Source organism: Anastrepha ludens, chromosome 6 (genome assembly GCF_028408465.1).
Source record: "Anastrepha ludens isolate Willacy chromosome 6, idAnaLude1.1, whole genome shotgun sequence".
NCBI lineage: Eukaryota > Metazoa > Arthropoda > Insecta > Diptera > Tephritidae > Anastrepha > Anastrepha ludens.
Window position 1 is genome coordinate 110,148,049 of NC_071502.1, and position 17,116 is coordinate 110,165,164.

At 34.5% G+C, this 17,116-nt stretch overlaps 2 protein-coding genes across 2 annotated transcripts; one reads left to right on the forward strand and one right to left on the reverse strand.

Moving 5' to 3' along the window:
- The first annotated feature begins 952 nt into the window (after positions 1 to 952).
- Positions 953 to 9,778, forward strand: LOC128866077 (tetratricopeptide repeat protein 7B). Its single transcript, XM_054106571.1, has 10 exons — positions 953 to 1,226; positions 1,289 to 1,475; positions 2,089 to 2,368; positions 2,432 to 2,543; positions 2,696 to 3,644; positions 3,708 to 4,268; positions 5,950 to 6,077; positions 6,132 to 6,245; positions 8,872 to 9,068; positions 9,142 to 9,778. The coding sequence occupies exons 2-10, from the start codon at positions 1,352 to 1,354 to the stop codon at positions 9,272 to 9,274; spliced, it is 2,598 nt and encodes an 865-aa protein (XP_053962546.1). The 5' UTR covers positions 953 to 1,226; positions 1,289 to 1,351; the 3' UTR covers positions 9,275 to 9,778.
- Positions 9,779 to 15,945: 6,167 nt separating this feature from the next.
- Positions 15,946 to 16,841, reverse strand: LOC128867953 (uncharacterized). Its single transcript, XM_054109593.1, has one exon. It carries the CDS (start codon positions 16,735 to 16,737, stop codon positions 16,051 to 16,053), a length of 687 nt encoding a protein of 228 aa, XP_053965568.1. The 5' UTR covers positions 16,738 to 16,841; the 3' UTR covers positions 15,946 to 16,050.
- Between the last annotated feature and the right edge of the window lie 275 nt (positions 16,842 to 17,116).

A 17,116-nucleotide genomic window follows, 5' to 3' on the forward strand; every position in this document is an offset into this window, starting at 1 on the left:
ATTTATATTATTACAAAAAGTTATAAAAATTGTATTATTTCATAAAAGAAGAAGAAGAAAACGCAATTTTGCTAGCTAAGCGAACAGCGCCATGTTATAATTATTTAATGCGTTCACTGGTCAATTGCTCGTATATCTATGGTGAAAATATTTTTAAGTGTATTACCTAGCAGACCGTTATTCGGCTCAGAGCGAATTTGACAGATATGCCAACGTCATTTGTTTTGTGTCTCACAAAATTTATCTTTAGCTTAGTGACGTAGAATCCAAAGTTCCCCTCAATTTTTTTTTCACCAAACGGAAGAGCTTATATAAGTATGGGGAATGTTTATGCTGCTACAACAACAACAGCAAACCTGGTAACTATCATTCTTGTCGTATATACTCATTTATGATGTCTTTTGATAGAGGCAATGGTAGGTTTGTACATATGTGTCTGGTTTGAAATCTCAGGACTTAGCTGTGTTGCAAACCATGAACGTTAACGACTTATTTATTACCTATCGGTCTATCACGTAATAGTCTGTCATAAATTTTTCCTTTCCCTAAAGCAGAGAGAGACTCCGCACATAGAACATTCCAATAAAAGAGAGTACAGTTCTCTGCGCTAACAAAACTCGGTTGGTATATTTCACAACACGAATATTAATTCTTCTATATGGTTTATAATTGGTTCAAATATCTTTTTTGTGTGGTGAAATCTCTTAGCCGAGTTTTGTTAGAGAAACGGATTTTAGCAGGGAACATCTAAAACAAATAAGGTGCAATAAATGTACTAAAACATGTGAAAGAAATCACCATAGCAAAACCGAATTGGATTTTAATTTAAAATTTTTTAAATAATAAAATATATCGGCCACTCTGTGTCAGTGCAATTCGTATGTTACACAAAGCTGCTTTGTACCAAACTCATTCCATGAAAACAACTACAAATGAATACAAAAAGCAGATGACACCTCTGATAGCAGTCATAAAAAATCTGTAGCAGCAGCAAAGATAGTAGCTGAAAATTTATGAAAGTTTATTGAAATAATTGGAAAAATGCAAAAGTCAATTAGAATTTATGCAGTAATTGAAAATAAACAATAATTAGAAGCCTCGGGGGCATATAAATGAAAAAAAAAAACAGTACTTAAGTTGGTTGTATGCAAGCAGAAGTATCAACAACGACGACGACGACCTCCATTCAAGGAGGAAACGAAGTCTAGCAATTGTGGAATTCCAAGGTGTGATTAAGCTTGCTTTTTGCACAAACACAGATTGATGTAGAAATAATCAACGTTCATAGATATGCAATTTAGTTAAATAAATAAGTTCTTCAAATAAACAAACGCAAGTGGATAAAAAAAATATGACCGGCAGAATGCGTAACACAACAAAAGTTGAGGCACTTATTGAAAGCTGTCGCAGCGAAGGCAAGTGGCAGCGTGTCATCGAGCTGACGGAGGAGCTTAAAACGGGTTCGCCCAACAATGGTGAGTGTGCAATGGAAATATATCAGCAATACGGTTAATCTAATTAAGCAATTAGAACGCGTGTACTAGTTTTAAAAGATTTCTACAAATTATTTAAAAGTGTGTAAAATAAATAAGAAATGGATAAGAAGATAAAAAACATATCAAGTCTGAATTCGTTTATTGAACTGGGCAAATAAAATGTAAAAAAATACAAAACTTGCTGGCAAGGTTATTATGTCATCAAACAACTAATAGCAACAAAACATTAAAAAAACACTTCGCATACGACAGTAAACACAACAGAAGTATTCATATGTTGTCATTGCCACCCCACCAAAAAAGGGGTCACGCACACACCTATACAAAAAACAATTAGCTTAGTAATCTGCGAAAAGTAAGACAAAAAGCAATTATTTACGTTTGAAACTATACCAGAAACTAGTGATTCATATCAGTACTTCGATTTTAGGAACTAATTTAGTTGTGTACCAACTCTTAATTAGTGTGAATTCAAATTATCAGTGTTCCTTTACGTTTGTTATATTATCAGGTTCAACTGATAAGGCATGCCTTAATTATTGTTTTATAATTAGAAAAATGGGTTCAATTTACTATTTCACTCACTTTTCAGAATGCCTTGCAAATTTCTTAATTGGTGAGGCGAAACTTGAAAACTACCTCGAAGAAAATGCACCCATCGAAAGTAATTTTGCCAAAGCCAAAGCTGGCCTGCAAGATGCACGCCGTTGTTTACAAATAGTTACCGGTGAAAATGGCCAGAAGGCAGGCATTGCGCTGGATGCTTACTTGCTCTTGGCTAAGCTATGCTATACCTGCGGCGAATACGAAAAAAGCTTGGAGAACTTTGTGAAAGCTGAGCTCAATACGTTAGCGGAAAAAGAATTGACGCTGTAAGTTGGAATATATTAAAAGACAAAAAAAAAAACAACAATTAACAAAGTTTTATGTTTCAGACGTAGTTTAAAAATCTTAGCGGAATCATATGCCATTAAAGGTTTGTGCTTGGAAAATCAAACCAGTAAACCAACCTCGAAATTCAAAAAAGCCGAAAAGGAAGCTGAAATGGTAAATACTTTGCAGTAAGATATCAAATTCTACACTTCCTCTATTGAAGTATTGTTTTCCTATTAAAAAGTGTGTCATTAATAGTTTGGTTCTTCGAAATTTTGCACGTAATATTTTCTCATTTAATCTTCTTTTTTTTTTTGTTTTTTAAGATTACTTGCTTCGAGCGCGCCACTGATTTGGGGCTGCTGTATTTGCAAGAGCAGGATATTGCCACATATTCATCAGCGACGAATAACGCTGCCAACGCCGGTTCCATGCTAGCCATAAACACCACTAGCAACATGAGTGGTCTGCAATCTTCCCTGGGTGGTAGTAGTCTAACTATAAGTACCACCATACCCGCCAATCCACTTGAACTAAATCGTCGCATGGGTGCCATACTCGAAACTGCATTACAACGCGCCCCCATTGTGCTCATCAAAGCGGGAAAATTGCAAGAAGCAATCGAACGCTATCGAGCCATGTTGAATGCCATTGAAACAAAAACGACACAGTCTTTGCGCTTGACATTAGCACGTCAATTGGCCGAGGTGCTGTTGCGCGGCGTCTCTGGCACCATTTATGCAGCGCCTTTCACCAAAAAGCCAACAGGTCAAGCACTGCGTTCGACCACAACAAAACGTTTGTGGAAACCGCGTAAATACGCGGCACGCAATCAATTCAACCCGCGTAACCATCACGAGGAAACCCTCCTGCTTTTACTTATTTCAGAGGCGTTGGCGGTGCGCGATACTGTGCTCTCACAGAGTCCAGAATTCCGTGTTGCACGTCAACATGCAATGGGCAACGCTTCTGCAGTCTATGATTTGCTCACACTCGCAACGGTACGATGGGGCTTGGTGAATATGCTACAGGAATCTTTTGAGAAAGCGCTGAAATTCTCATTCGGTGAGCAACATGTATGGCGACAGTATGGTATTAGTCTAATGGCCGCAGGCAAGCATGCGCATGCGCTACGTGTTTTACAAGAATCCATCAAATTGACGCCAAGTGATCCGCTGCCCTGCTTGCTGGCGGCACGGTTGTGCTATGAGTCACTGGCATTAGTCAAGGAGGGTCTTGACTTTGCGCATCAAGCACTCAAACGCGAAACGAAGGGTAAGCGCTTATTAATTGTACAGTAAAATGAGATAAGAAACTTCTATCTTGCAACTTTCACAGGCATACGTCCGTCGCGCAGTCAACTTTTCGTCGGTATTGGTTACCAACAATTAGCCATACTGACCACTCTGAAATCCGAACGTGATTCGTACAATAAATTGGCGTTGGAAGCGCTAGAGAAGGCGGTACAAAATGATGGCAACGATCATCTATGCGAATACTATCTTTCTATGCAATATGCGTTGCTCGGCAATATCGCCGAAGCTCTAACACATGTACGCTTTGCGCTGGCGTTGCGCACGGAACATGCGCCCAGTTTGCATTTATTCGGTTTGCTTTTGACCGCATCACGACGGCCACGCGAAGCATTGACTGTTGTCGAGGATGCACTCGAGGAGTTTCCGGACAATTTGAATTTACTGCATGTTAAAGCCCACCTGCAATTGCATTTACAAGACGCCGAATTATCGCTGGTCTCGGTGCAAAAGATGCTGGCCATTTGGCGCGAGTTGTACGAGGGGCAAGTGAGTGTGGAGGAGGAGAAACATTCGGATACGAAGAGTATTGTGGTGCATATGAATCCGGCCGCCGTCTCGTCGCAAATGTCCGACAAGGATTCAAGTAAGTTGAAAGTGACGGGGGAGAGAAATGAAAATTAGAAGATTTAGCAGCATTTAATGGAAATATATTTCGTTATTTCTAAATTGATTTATTAGCGCTTCTTTTTAGAAGCGCCAATTCTTTTGTGTACGAATCATAGTTAAATATTAGGTACGTGCATGTAAAAATTATCCAGTAACTTAATTTCCGAGAATTCGCTTTCAAAGGGAAAAATATTAAAAAAAAAGGATATGAACACAAAACCAGTAACAATTTGCAAGTTTTACGAGCAGCTGATTAAATTATTGGAAGGAATCACAAAAATTAAACATTTTTTCAGTTGAGCTACCTCGTATTTAATAAAAAAAGAAATGCTAAATAATGAGCTTAACATGACTTTATTTTGTCCTCAATAATTTGTTCCATTTCATCTTCGCTGTCAGATGAAGAACTTTCCATTAGTCATTGTATTGTTGTGACAATAACAGCTTTCTTCATATTTTCGATTTGTATTTCGGAAACTGCAGCAACGGTGACTGGAGGTTATGGTTCAGAAGTAGATACTTGTATATCATTGGCCGATTTCTATTTAATATATAACTTGAAATAAATTGTATCTAAAATATATTTACTTACATTTTCCATTTTAATTATCATTTTTATTTAAATTTAGAATTTTGACAAAATTTGCAGATTTTAATTCGTACTTGTTTTTACTTTGCGATCAGCTGTTTTTCTCACTTGCAAATTCTTACAAGTACAACTTTATCCAGTAAAATCTTGTAACTTCCCCTCAAAACGAAATGTCGTTTCGCTCTCTCACTTTCCCCTACTTTGTTAGTTTTTGAATACATGAACAGCAAAATTTGAAAATTTTAACAATTGTTACAACAATTGAACAGGCCTATTTTTAGAACATACCAAACTGGTTTATGTCAAATTCGTAGTTACCATCCGTAGAGAAAAATTTATTGAGGCATTTTATGGTCAATTAGTTCAGTATTTATGTTTTATCAGAAATAAGTCAAATTTACAAAGAAATATGAAAGTTTTTTCAATATTTATTAATATTTTATATAGCTGCAAATGTTTCTTGAAATCATAAAAAAAATTTCAATAATATATCTAGTTTTTGGCAATAATATTCATTTACATTTTCATAAATTTTTACTACCACATTTCATGTCTCGTATACAAACATTAGCGTCCAAGAATCATGAAATAATCTAATGAAAATAATTTTGAATAATTTCAACTAATTCTCATTTACTATACTTTACATACGTATACAAAAAACTGTCTAATAATATTTACTGTTGGCCACTTTTCGCAACAACGTATTTGAAATTGTAAGTTTAACTGTTTATCTCCACTTTTTGTTAAAAAACAAAAAACATTTGGCTATGCTTGCGAATCACACACTAGTTCTCTTTTCGAGTTGCTTGTTTAAAAATATTTGAAATTTTACAAATTCTAGACTAAATTTTCAAAAACAAGCCGCAGCACTCACACCAACTAACAGACTATTGCTATTTGCAAGAAACAAAAAAAATCTATTAGATTTATTGCTACTCATTCTCTCAAGCTGTCCTTAGCTTCAATCAATTTTTCAAGTTGGCGTTTAGTTTTTGCAATTATTATTTTTTTTTTTTTTTAATTATTAACTACGTGTTTCAAAATTTTATGACTTCGTTGTCCATAGATTCTGTATATGCTGCTTCTTTGGCGGCAGTTTCACGCGTCGAACAGGCTTTGAGTGAAGCGGCCAGTTCGCTGAGTTCTTTTACGCCACGTCCCGGACCCCAACGTCCATGGATGATACAGATAAAGGTGAGTTAGTTGTGAATAATTTAAATCAACGTAAAATTTAAAAATCCATTACAGATTTGGTTGTTACTTGGCGATGTCTACTTGAATATCGAGCAACCGCATGAGGCGTTAAATTGCATACAAGAGGCATCACAAATCTATCCGCTCTCACATCAAATTATGTTTATGGTAAGCGAAAGTTATCATCATTTTAAACTTTTTTTTCTGCTAGTCGAGACAGTGTGAAAGAAATCTATGAAATGTAACGAAAAAGAGAATTTCAATAATAAGCTGTTATATAATGAGGCTTTACTAAAATGCTCCAGTCAAAGAGCACAAAAAAATGCTCAGCAAACAGTTTCTACTCGGATGCTACCGAAAGTTTCACTTCTGTAGGCACCAGCTGCCTCATAGGCACATCAGGAGGTAATTCTTCAACTATTCTGACGGAACTCAGGACAAAATGAACCCACAACTACTGTAGTGGACTGTATTTAGACATAGATTCCTCACCAAATTAAGGCCGGCGGGCCAATTAGATGTCCTAAATTCAGTAGTTTTCGCGAAGCGTTGTAGGATGAGAAAAAAAACAATTAGCCAAATGAAGTTTTGGGGATAGTTTAATATATATTTGAACTAAAAAAAAAATTTGTACAATCTCCAACAATATATTGTAAGCCGAGTTATCAATAGATTCCCAGAGCGCCTGTATCCAACTTCTGTACAAGATACAACTTGCAATTTTCATCTGAAAACAAAAAAAAAAAATTTATTAATTTTGATGTAATTATCTTCTATGTGAACTAAAAAAACATCCAAAAACTTTTTTTAAGCGACTTTTTTACCCAGTTGAAAAGTTTTTTTTTTCCTTGAAAAACCACTTTTTTTTCTACCTTCCCCAAAAATTCGAATTTTACGTGTTTCTCCCAATTTTCTTAGTTCACATCGAAGATAATTACATCAAAATTAATAATCTTTTTTTTTTTTTGTTTTCAGATGAAAATTGCAAGTTGTATCTTGTACAGAAGTTGGATACTTCAGTGGCAAGGCGCTCTGGGAATCTATTGATAACTCGGCTTACAATATATTGTTGGAGATTGTGGAAATTTTTTTTTTTAGTTCAAATATATATTAAACTATTCCCAAAACTTCATTTGGCTAATTGTTTTTTTTCTCATCCTACAACGCTTCGCGAAAACTACTGAATTTAGGACATCTAATTGGCCCGCCGGCCTTAACTGGCCTTTCGTTAGTACGGTGGTTGGCTTCATCGCCGAGCACCGCCTAATGTAAACACATGATAAACGTTTGAGATTTCCCTCAAATGTCTTCTTTCGCAACTGCAGGAGGGATGAAGAAGTGGAGAGCGTTAAGCACTGACAAGCTTTTGCCAGAATAGGATTTTGATGTCTAGCGGACTAAATTCTACACCTAATTCTCTTTTTACGCAATAAAGACGTTCACAAAAAATTCCTGTAAAAAGATAATTAGTGAAAACAATATTAAAAAATTCTTTTTAGAGTTCACTTAAGGGGTTATATGCAGTTATGAAGCAAATAAAAGACGGGTTGTCAAGGATTTATCCTGAAGAAACTTCAGAATATTTTAATTTGAAAATTTTTGGCGGTTATAAAAGCGTCCTTCAAGAACGTAACAAAATTTTTTATTTATGAAAATGTTGATTATAGAGCGCGCTGCAGGCGATTTCTGGAACCTCCTTTAAAAAAAGACGATTTACGGTGTACATCGTAACTCAGGATTGGATTATCTGAAATCAAAAAACCAAACAAATTTTGTTAATATATTAGATTATCTAGTAATTAATCGTTCGGCTAATCAAAATAGTGAATTTTCACAAAATGGCAGCTTTTAAAAGAAATGATTTCGATTTTTACGTTAAAATTTGGCCGTAAATTGATTATGAAATGGAAAATAAGTATCAGATTTACAAAAGGAACGATTAATTACTAGAAAATGTATCTTTAAAGATTGAGTTAAAACGGTTGACCGATCAAACAAGCCGTTTTCGAGATATCGTGTACACCGACTTGAAAAATGCCGTTTTGAAAAAAACACGTTTTAAGTTTCAATACCTACCTTAAAACGTGCCGAGGCATCTCTACATATTTAGGTATAACTCCGAAAGTATTGCTTAGATCTACTTCAAATTTCGTGCGTATACTTTTGAATATATGTTCATTACAAAAATGCAATAAAAAAAATCGATTTTTTTGAAAGTCATAACTGCGTATAACCCCTTAAGAATTTATTTCGTGCTTACACATTTTAATTCATTAAATATACTATACAAAACAAATTATTAAACGGCGAGAGCAAAATCTACCCAGTTTCAGAGACTTTTCATGAGACTAATTTAAAAGCTTCGGGCATGCGTCGAAAAATCTCACTCTATTTGCTCTATGAGATTAAAAAAAAAATCATCAAATATTGAAAATCGTGTTAAAATAAAGCAATTCGTGTGAAAAGAGAATTAAGTGTATTTTACCGTTTGTTCGTGGGACGAAGTATTTTCACCACATTGGGAATTAGTGACAGTCCTTCGGCGGATATAAATCCATGCCGTGACAGGGGGTAACTTGAGTCCAAACTAGTGGTATAATAATTTCCATCAAAGCCTAAGTGGGCCCGCGCTACACACTTATGCAGAGTGGCAACCACCGTAGCCTAACTTAACATACGCTATAGCAACAACAACAGCGACAAAAATCATAAAATATTCGATCACATCTATCATGTTTTTCTTCTATATGAAAAGTCAACCAAAAATTTACTTAATAATTTACATTCCTTTCAGCGCGGTCAAATTTACTTATATCTGGAGCAATGGAATGATGCCAAACAATGTTTCCTCAATGCCGTATCGGCCAATCCAAATCATACAGAGGCCTTGCGTGCGCTTGGCGAAACACATCATGTACTTGGCGAACCAAGGCTAGCGGAGAAAATGTTAAAGGATGCAGCACGTCTAGATCCCAACTGTCCGAAGATATGGTGTGTTGCAATCCAAAATTCATTTTTCCATATTTTTTTCTAACAAACTTTAATACCTGCTTCACACTACTAGGTTCAGTTTGGGCAAAGTTATGGAGACTTTGGGTGATTACACTGCCTCTGCCGATTGTATGGCGACAGCGTTGCAATTAGAGCCTACATGTCCTGTACTTCCATTTACCTCAATACCACTAACCTTCGATTGAGGGTGACAAATGCAATGTTGGCGCGTGATGTTGTTGTTGCAATTCACTGATTGTGCGTTAAAGTTTAGCAGCGTTTGATACGTGTAAAGTATGATGTGAGCAACAACAAGCAGGTGGAAAATGAGCACTTACTACGTAGAGTATAACGTAAAAATTTACTTTAATTAACCTTATCGGTGTGTGTGTTTTATTATTATCAATTGTTAAACTAGTTGATTGTTAATTATAGACCGTTAAATTTGTATTTATTTATTTTTGGTTCTTTAACGAGTTATAGGTATATTCTAGAAGTTGTAAATGAATTTGAATAATGTCTGTAGTTATGGTGTCTGGTGGTAAAACAAGGTTAGTTTTTTTTGTTTCTTCTTCGACTCCATACAATTACATTACGCCTTTGGAAATTGCAATATTTATTCACACAGTTTAAAGTAGATAATTAAATTTAATAAGAAACAAAAGAGCATCATTCAACAAAGCTGATGTAATAAATGTGTGTTTCAGGAATTTATAATTAAACATTTACTTATATACATATATATTTAGTATATGAATTATATATACCTCCTCCGTATAAAAGTGTAACAACTAAAACTCTATTTCAAATATACATGCAAACATATGGAAATTAATAAGATACAATTATTAACACTTCACGTATTACCAAGAGAATTTACAAATACATACCCGCATACCCTTATATCTAACATTAACTAATATCAATATTTGACTTACGACTTACGTACATACATACATATGTTATAAACTAAAAACGGTAATAGTTATGCTAACATTACAAAATGAATAATGTACGAAAATTCAATGTAGAAAATGACACTTCAAATTATTGTGTACAATTATCAACAACAGTATTACAGCTTGTTGTATTTATTATTTAAACTGAAAAATTGAAATTCGAATCGAATCACAATTACGTATTGCCAATAGATGTATGATTTTTAGTTTGTTTACTCGCTTTTGTTCAGTTCCAAAAATCGAAATTAAATGTACTAGACAATGTGTCTTACCAGTAACATATCTAGAGTTCAATTTATTATTTTGACTTAATGTTTTGTAGACTTTAAAATTTCGAAATGTTTGTTGTATTCCCTTCTTGGCAGTTTTTCAAAATTTTAAAATTACTACTAAATTATAATTAATTAAAAATCATTATTAATAACAATACGGTAGCATACAGTTTTAAACAAATTTTTAAAAAATGTTGGTTTTGAAAATTTTTGAAAGAACAAAATTACTAACAGTTTTCGAAGTCGAATTTAAAAATATTCAAAAAAATCCAATCAAAATTTAAGTGTACTTTATTTCGTTATATATATGTACTTAGTCTTGCCATAAATTCTGTGACAAATTTTACAATACATACGGCAAGAACAAATTTGCAAACAAAAAATTCCGTTATTTTTGCTTTTGTTCGTATGCATTGTCTATTCGAAAATTATACTTAGTTTCGTGGCAAATTTCGCTCGTTAACAAAGGAGTGGGGAGCTACGGAAAATCGCATGGCAATGGTTGCATTACAAAAGTATGGTAAATGTTGAATGTGAGATTCACGAATTGCTGAAAAAACTTAATATTTCAAGAATGTTTGTTTACCACACGATCAATCGTTTCTCCCAAACGTCTGAAGTGACAGACAGAAAAAGAAGTGGTGGTTCGAACTAGTGCAGCCGTAAAAGCAGAAAATCATGTCATGGGAAATGAATGTATCGAACAGATCCACGTCAATACTAGTCAAAGATGGTCTCCATATGAGAGCCTTTTGACAACACACTTGAAGAAAATTAGGCTCGACAAATGCAAGCAGCATCTTCGGTGACACGCGGTCAACGGCCATGACAATATTCTTTTCTCAGGTGAGAAAATGTTCACTGTTGGAGAAGCTTTTAATAATCAAAACAACAAAATCTATGCTAAAATTTCTAAAGACGCAAAAACAAAAACTGCTTGGAACAACGTGGCCACTATCCAGCCTATGGTTTGGTTGGGAGTGCCGTGGAAAAAGGGGGTTAAGACCAAGGCAAAAGTGAACCAGGAGGATGTCTTAGAAGGCGTGCTGATGCAGTTGAGCAGTACTCTCTTCCATAGATAGCCTTGGATCTCCCAGCAAAGATTCCGCTCCAGCCCATAAGGCAGAAACAACCCAGCAGTCATTAAAAAACAATATTCCTGGGCTCATAGCCCCAGAAGATTGGCTGTCTGGAAGTCCAGATCTAAATCTATTGGGCTACAATTTGTGGTCAGAATAAGAGAACATGGCCTGTCAAAGACCTCACAGAAATTTGGACAGTCTCAAATCATTGGTGCCGAAATAGCTGAATGGCTTAATCGTTTGAAGGTTTGTGTAAAAAAAAAAGTAGTGACCATTTCGAATGAAAATAAACTTTTTTTTCTTTCTAATATTTATTTTGCATGATTAAATATGACGAACTTCATTAAAAAAGTATTATAATTTCATATCTATAACAGACTTCACTTGTAACAGAACTTATGGTAGGACTAAGTATATATACAAGTAGTTCGCTTTATTCTCTACACTTCGACAAAAAAACGTAGTTTAAAAGGGATTTAATCTATCAAAACGTTATTTGTTGAAACAGCCCCTAAATTCCACAAAAAACACATTTTATTCGTTTACTAACGCGTTAACAAAGAAAGTTTAAAAAACAATTTAAATTTTGTGTCTTGAAAAATTTTCAACTACAAAGTTGTTGCAAAAAAAATTCATTATTTTTTATTTTTTTGTTTTTATTAAGAAAGTTATACTTAGAGTTAAAACTAAATTACAACAAATATCTAAGCTATGGCTACGGTGGCCTAAAGCTAAAAAAATTGTAAGTAGATTTTATTTCCATTATAAAAAATTAAATGCAGCCGAGTTAAACTTAATATTTTACATACAACTTAAAATAGTTTCCAAAAACTGAAAAAAAAACATATTTTTAAGTAAATTCATTTCGTTTACTGGTAAGGCACATTCTATAGCAGTTTTTAATGTAATTGGACCGAACTACCGAAAGTATTTTTAATATCTTCATTTCGAATTTTTATTTTTATCTCGGCGGCCGCTGCGATCGGAATGGGTTAGTGCGTGACTACCATTTCAGAAGTGCCGAATCTCCGGTAATTAAACGCTAGATGATAGTAGAAGTGCTCAGCAGGCAATGAGAAACCTCCGAGTGTATTTCTGCTATGAGAAAACTCCTCATAAAAACACCACGTGCCGTTCGGTGTCGGCTTAAAACTGTAGGTCCCTCCATTTGTGAGAAAAGAAGCAAGCCACAGATCACAAATTGGAGGAGGAGATCGCCCAAACACCCAATAAAGGGTGTAAGCGCCAATTATATATATAATTTTTATTTAAAATAATTAAATTATATAAAAGCATACATTTTGAAAAGCAAAAAATTCACCATGCGTTTAAAAAAATTTTAAAATATATTGCCAAACAATTGTGACTCAGTTAAGCAATAGTTAAATTGTTCAATTAGTTGTTATACGCAAGAAAAACTAAGAACTCTTATTAACCTAAATACTATAATCGGTTAAATATTACTCGGTAGCCAATTGATTTATAATTGCTTAGCAGTTTACATATTTTTGTGTATAAAAAAAGAATAAAAAGTAATATAAAAACCCACAAGGAAGTGAAGTTACATTTCTTTATACACTATGTGAAAAAAAATTAATAAAGATAATAAAGTGAATTGGTATCTTTGTTGCCTAAAAAGATACTGCATAAGAAATAATATAGTTTTCCATCACTCATAAATAAAATTCTTAAAAACAAAATGTATTTTCGATAAAAAAGAATAGAGGCCGATATAAATTCTGAATCAAGAAAAATACTGTATATTTTCGAAGGTTTTTGAGGCAACAGATTTTTGAATTTCAGATTTCAGAAAATAATACGATTTTTTGCTATACATATTTCAGAAGTTCGTGGAAGGCCCAAAATACAACACTTCCCTAGACGAATTTAAAATCCACCTTGATTTTTCCCAAGGATCATTCATTAATAATAGATTCGCCCTTATTATTTCCTTGAATAGGGGATATCAATGGTGAACAGATTACTACATAGCAGACCGTTATTCGGCTGTGAGCGAATTTGACAGATATGCCGACGTCATTCGTTTTCTGTTTCATTAAAAAAAATTTAGCTTTAGCTTAGTGAAACACGAAACGAATGACGTAGAATCTAAAGTTCCCCTAAAAAAAAATTGTTTTCACCATACCTATCGAGCAAACCTGATAAGTATCATCCTTGGGGGATACCGGCTGTTGATTTTACTCGCTAGCACCATAACGAGGAAAATTTGCTCTGTAAGTCAAGGGAATTTTGGGGAATGTAATGACTTTATGTTTTAAAACTTTATTGTTTAAAAAATGTGTAAGTGAAGGTCAATTAAATTTGATTAGTCTTGAAAGCCTATAAGGCAAGTCTTTGGGTGCCATGAAATGTAGTTTGGGATAAAAATAGTCTAATCAGAAACAACGCTCATAGGTTCGCAACACTTTTCGTAAGTGTTTTTCAAAGACTCGTATTTTTTTATCTTCTATAAAGATCTTCGAGATTAATCTTACACAAGCAATACTCTACAAGACTACATTAGTGCGATTTGAGACATTCGGTTGACGTGCGCTCGTGTTTCTTTTGAATGCAATCGGCTTGCCCATCAAACTTTTTCATTCGCCGATTCCGAGCACCTCCGTCAGTATCCTACCGATTAAAGGAACTTGACTTCGATCTATATTTCTTGCTTCAACACTATAACACATTTCCCATATAAAGGGTTTTCCAATAAGAGGTGTTACTTTGATATTCGAAGAAAAATGCTATTTTTAATATAAATGATTGGATGTTTATTTCATTATAAAGAGGGAGGTATGCCGTTAATAGTGGAAAATAACATCAGGCAAATAACCACCACGACCACGCTTACAGGGCAATATCCTTTTCATGAAATTTTCCATAACCGAATTGCAAAGTGGCTGCTCTATGTCCTCGATAGCCTCACGAATTCCATCTTTGTGTTCTTAAATCGACCCTGGGCTGTTGGAGTAGAACTCCTCTTTTACGTGGCCCCAAAGAAAAAAGACACTAGGTGTTAAATCACAAAATCTCGGTGGCCAATTGTTATCACCTCTTCGAGAGATAACACGGTCCGGAAACTTTTCCCGTAAAAGATCAATGGTTTCGTTACTTGTGTGGCACGTAACGCCGTCTTGTTGAAAATAAACGTTGTCCAGATCAATACCATCCAATTCCGGCCATAAAAAATCGTTAATCATCTCTCGATAGCGCAATCCATTCACCAATAACACCTGTTATTGGAAAACCCCTTACATATTTTTGGATCGTTCGAATAACGTAGATCTGACTTCTGTTGGTACGAAAAATTCTTATTTCGTTTATTGTTTTGGATGTCAAAATATTTGATTAACTATTAAAAAGTCTTTTGAAACAACTCATGAGCCAAAAATTGTGTATGCCTAATTCCTATCCCTAAAATAATACTGTACCTCCGGTGTATTTGAAAATCTCTTCCAGCAAGTTTTTTGTCACCCTGAAATGGGTAAAGTACTCTAATAAGTTAATAATTTTTCTTCAACCTTCGGAAATAACATAAGATTTGTGTGCCTTTGAGCATTTAAGGGGTCCCGGTAATCACTTCTCGAAAATGTTGGGTATTTTAAGGAATTTTTTTACAATAAAAAAAATTAAAAACGATATTTAAATTTTTATGCTTTTTATCTAACTTCTTTTACATACAAAAATGAAAAAAAAACCTTTTTTTTTTTAATTTTTTTAAGAAACAGTTTTTTTTAATTCTTTTGAGGAAAAAAATTTTTTTTTTTAATTTTTTTTAAGAAAAAAATTTGTTTTTAAATTTTTTTTAAGAAATTTGTTTTTTTAAATTTTAATAATTTAAAAAACGGCGCCCTCCCGAAAAATTGGACCTAAACGGTGAAGTCCATTTTAGCTCTTCTGTTTATCTGAAGCACAAAAACCAAATAAATTATAAATCAGTATTTTTGTAGTCATGTCCCGTACTAGATTAAAAAAAAATTGACAAAATGGCGCGGTTTTGAATTTTACACTCTAAAAATCGAGGTTTTTTGAGTTTTTTAATCAAAAAAATACGAAATAATTGAAAGAATAACATGATCTAATACGGGCAATAGCCATTAATGTTGTGAACGATATATTAAAATTTCAGACGATTCAGTTGATCTTTTTTTTTTTTGACAACAGGCCGAAAAAAGTAGTTTTAAGATAATTGAGTTGAAAGTTTGGAGAGTGGATACTTTCCATTGATGCCGCCGCGTGATGAATCTGACTCTACCTGCTAAAACGGCTGTAGAATCGAAAATACTGGGAATATCCTTTCAAAAATGTTAGTGTATTCTACTTTCGAAATATCAAAAAAAAATCGATTTTTTGAAAATTCTAGACCACCCAGACCCCTTAAATATGTCTAAAAACAGCATAGAAAATGTCATTAGGTCAGTTTTTAGCATCGCTAACTGCCTCTGAAATGGGCTTCCACGCACCCATAACGACAAATAAAAATGAATTAGTTCATAACCTTTTGGATTGTGCTAAATGGTAGACAATCGATATTTGTGGTTATAGATAATATTATACATTTTTTGTTTTCAGAAAAATTCAGCATTCCAACATATTTTTTCTATCTTCATATCTCTTCAACTTTAATTACATACTACATATAATAAATAACAGGAAAAAGTAACATTCAAAAATTCTTTGCTGCTTTAAGCGCTTTTTCCTCCTCAAATTTCTCTTCGGCCAACTGCTCTAAACGTTTCATTTTCATAGTCAAACGCCAATTCTGCTGCTGTTCCTTATATGTTATATACATAGCCACCACAGCTTGTCCAGCTAGCGCTGCACCTAATACCGGCAAAATAGGTCGAGTCATTTTTTGCCATAACTTAAAAACAGCGAGCGGCTCCTTTGTCACCGATGGCAAGCTGTATGTATAATGGCGTGTAGCAAACATGAAAGCAGCGAATGGAGCCAACACAGTGGGATAGCAAACACCCACTCCACCTTGAAAGAAGCTGGCACGCATTTGTAAGCATAGCGGACACTCGGCGCGTTGATCCAATAAGACTAATCGTTGTACTAGAAATTTGTGTGCTAGCACTGAAAACATGGCTGGAATGACGACTATGGGTAAATAAGTGGATCCCTTGCCATAATTGCCCAGCTTCAGCTTTCTACGGTAATGACTGTTTACGTAAACTCCAGTAGCTGCTGCCATAGCACCGAGCAAACCTGGTCCATAACGTAAGCTCCACACATCCCAGCGATTGTCCCAATTCGAAATGACACTGTACTGGTAAGCTAGCGCTTCCTCCTCATTGATGATAACGGCATCTTTGGGAATATCTTCTTTGCGAGCGTGTGAAAGCGCCATTTGTGATAAAAAAAAACAGAAACAGCGATTACGTAGGCTATGCGGCAATGTGATTTTGTAGAACTTATAGAAAATTGAACAGCTGTTTATAGGGGGTGGGCGGGCAATTGTTTTTATTCTTCATTTGAACAAATGAAAAGGCTGCCACCCTACAAAAGAACACTAATTAGAATACCCTTTAAGGCAACTAACTGGTATAATTGTTTTTTAATTCGAATTCGAAGCGGATAATTATCCAGTTTATATGGCACATGCAAAAATTTATCAAAACAAGCCAAGGGATATACCAATCTATGCGTATTGGCTCCAGTATTAATAACTGAATCCTTAAAAAATATTTAATCCTACGTTAAATCCAACGCAGTTGATTGGCATTGAG

Excerpts from the sequence above, each read along its gene's own strand:
- LOC128866077 (XM_054106571.1), top strand. The coding sequence starts at position 1,352 with ATGACCGGCAGAATGCGTAACACAACAAAAGTTGAGGCACTTATTGAA. Across the intron at positions 2,369-2,431 it reads GCGGAAAAAGAATTGACGCT|ACGTAGTTTAAAAATCTTAG; the intron begins GTAAGTTGGAAT and ends TTTATGTTTCAG. Across the intron at positions 2,544-2,695 it reads CCGAAAAGGAAGCTGAAATG|ATTACTTGCTTCGAGCGCGC; the intron begins GTAAATACTTTG and ends TTGTTTTTTAAG.
- LOC128867953 (XM_054109593.1), bottom strand. The coding sequence starts at position 16,737 with ATGGCGCTTTCACACGCTCGCAAAGAAGATATTCCCAAAGATGCCGTT.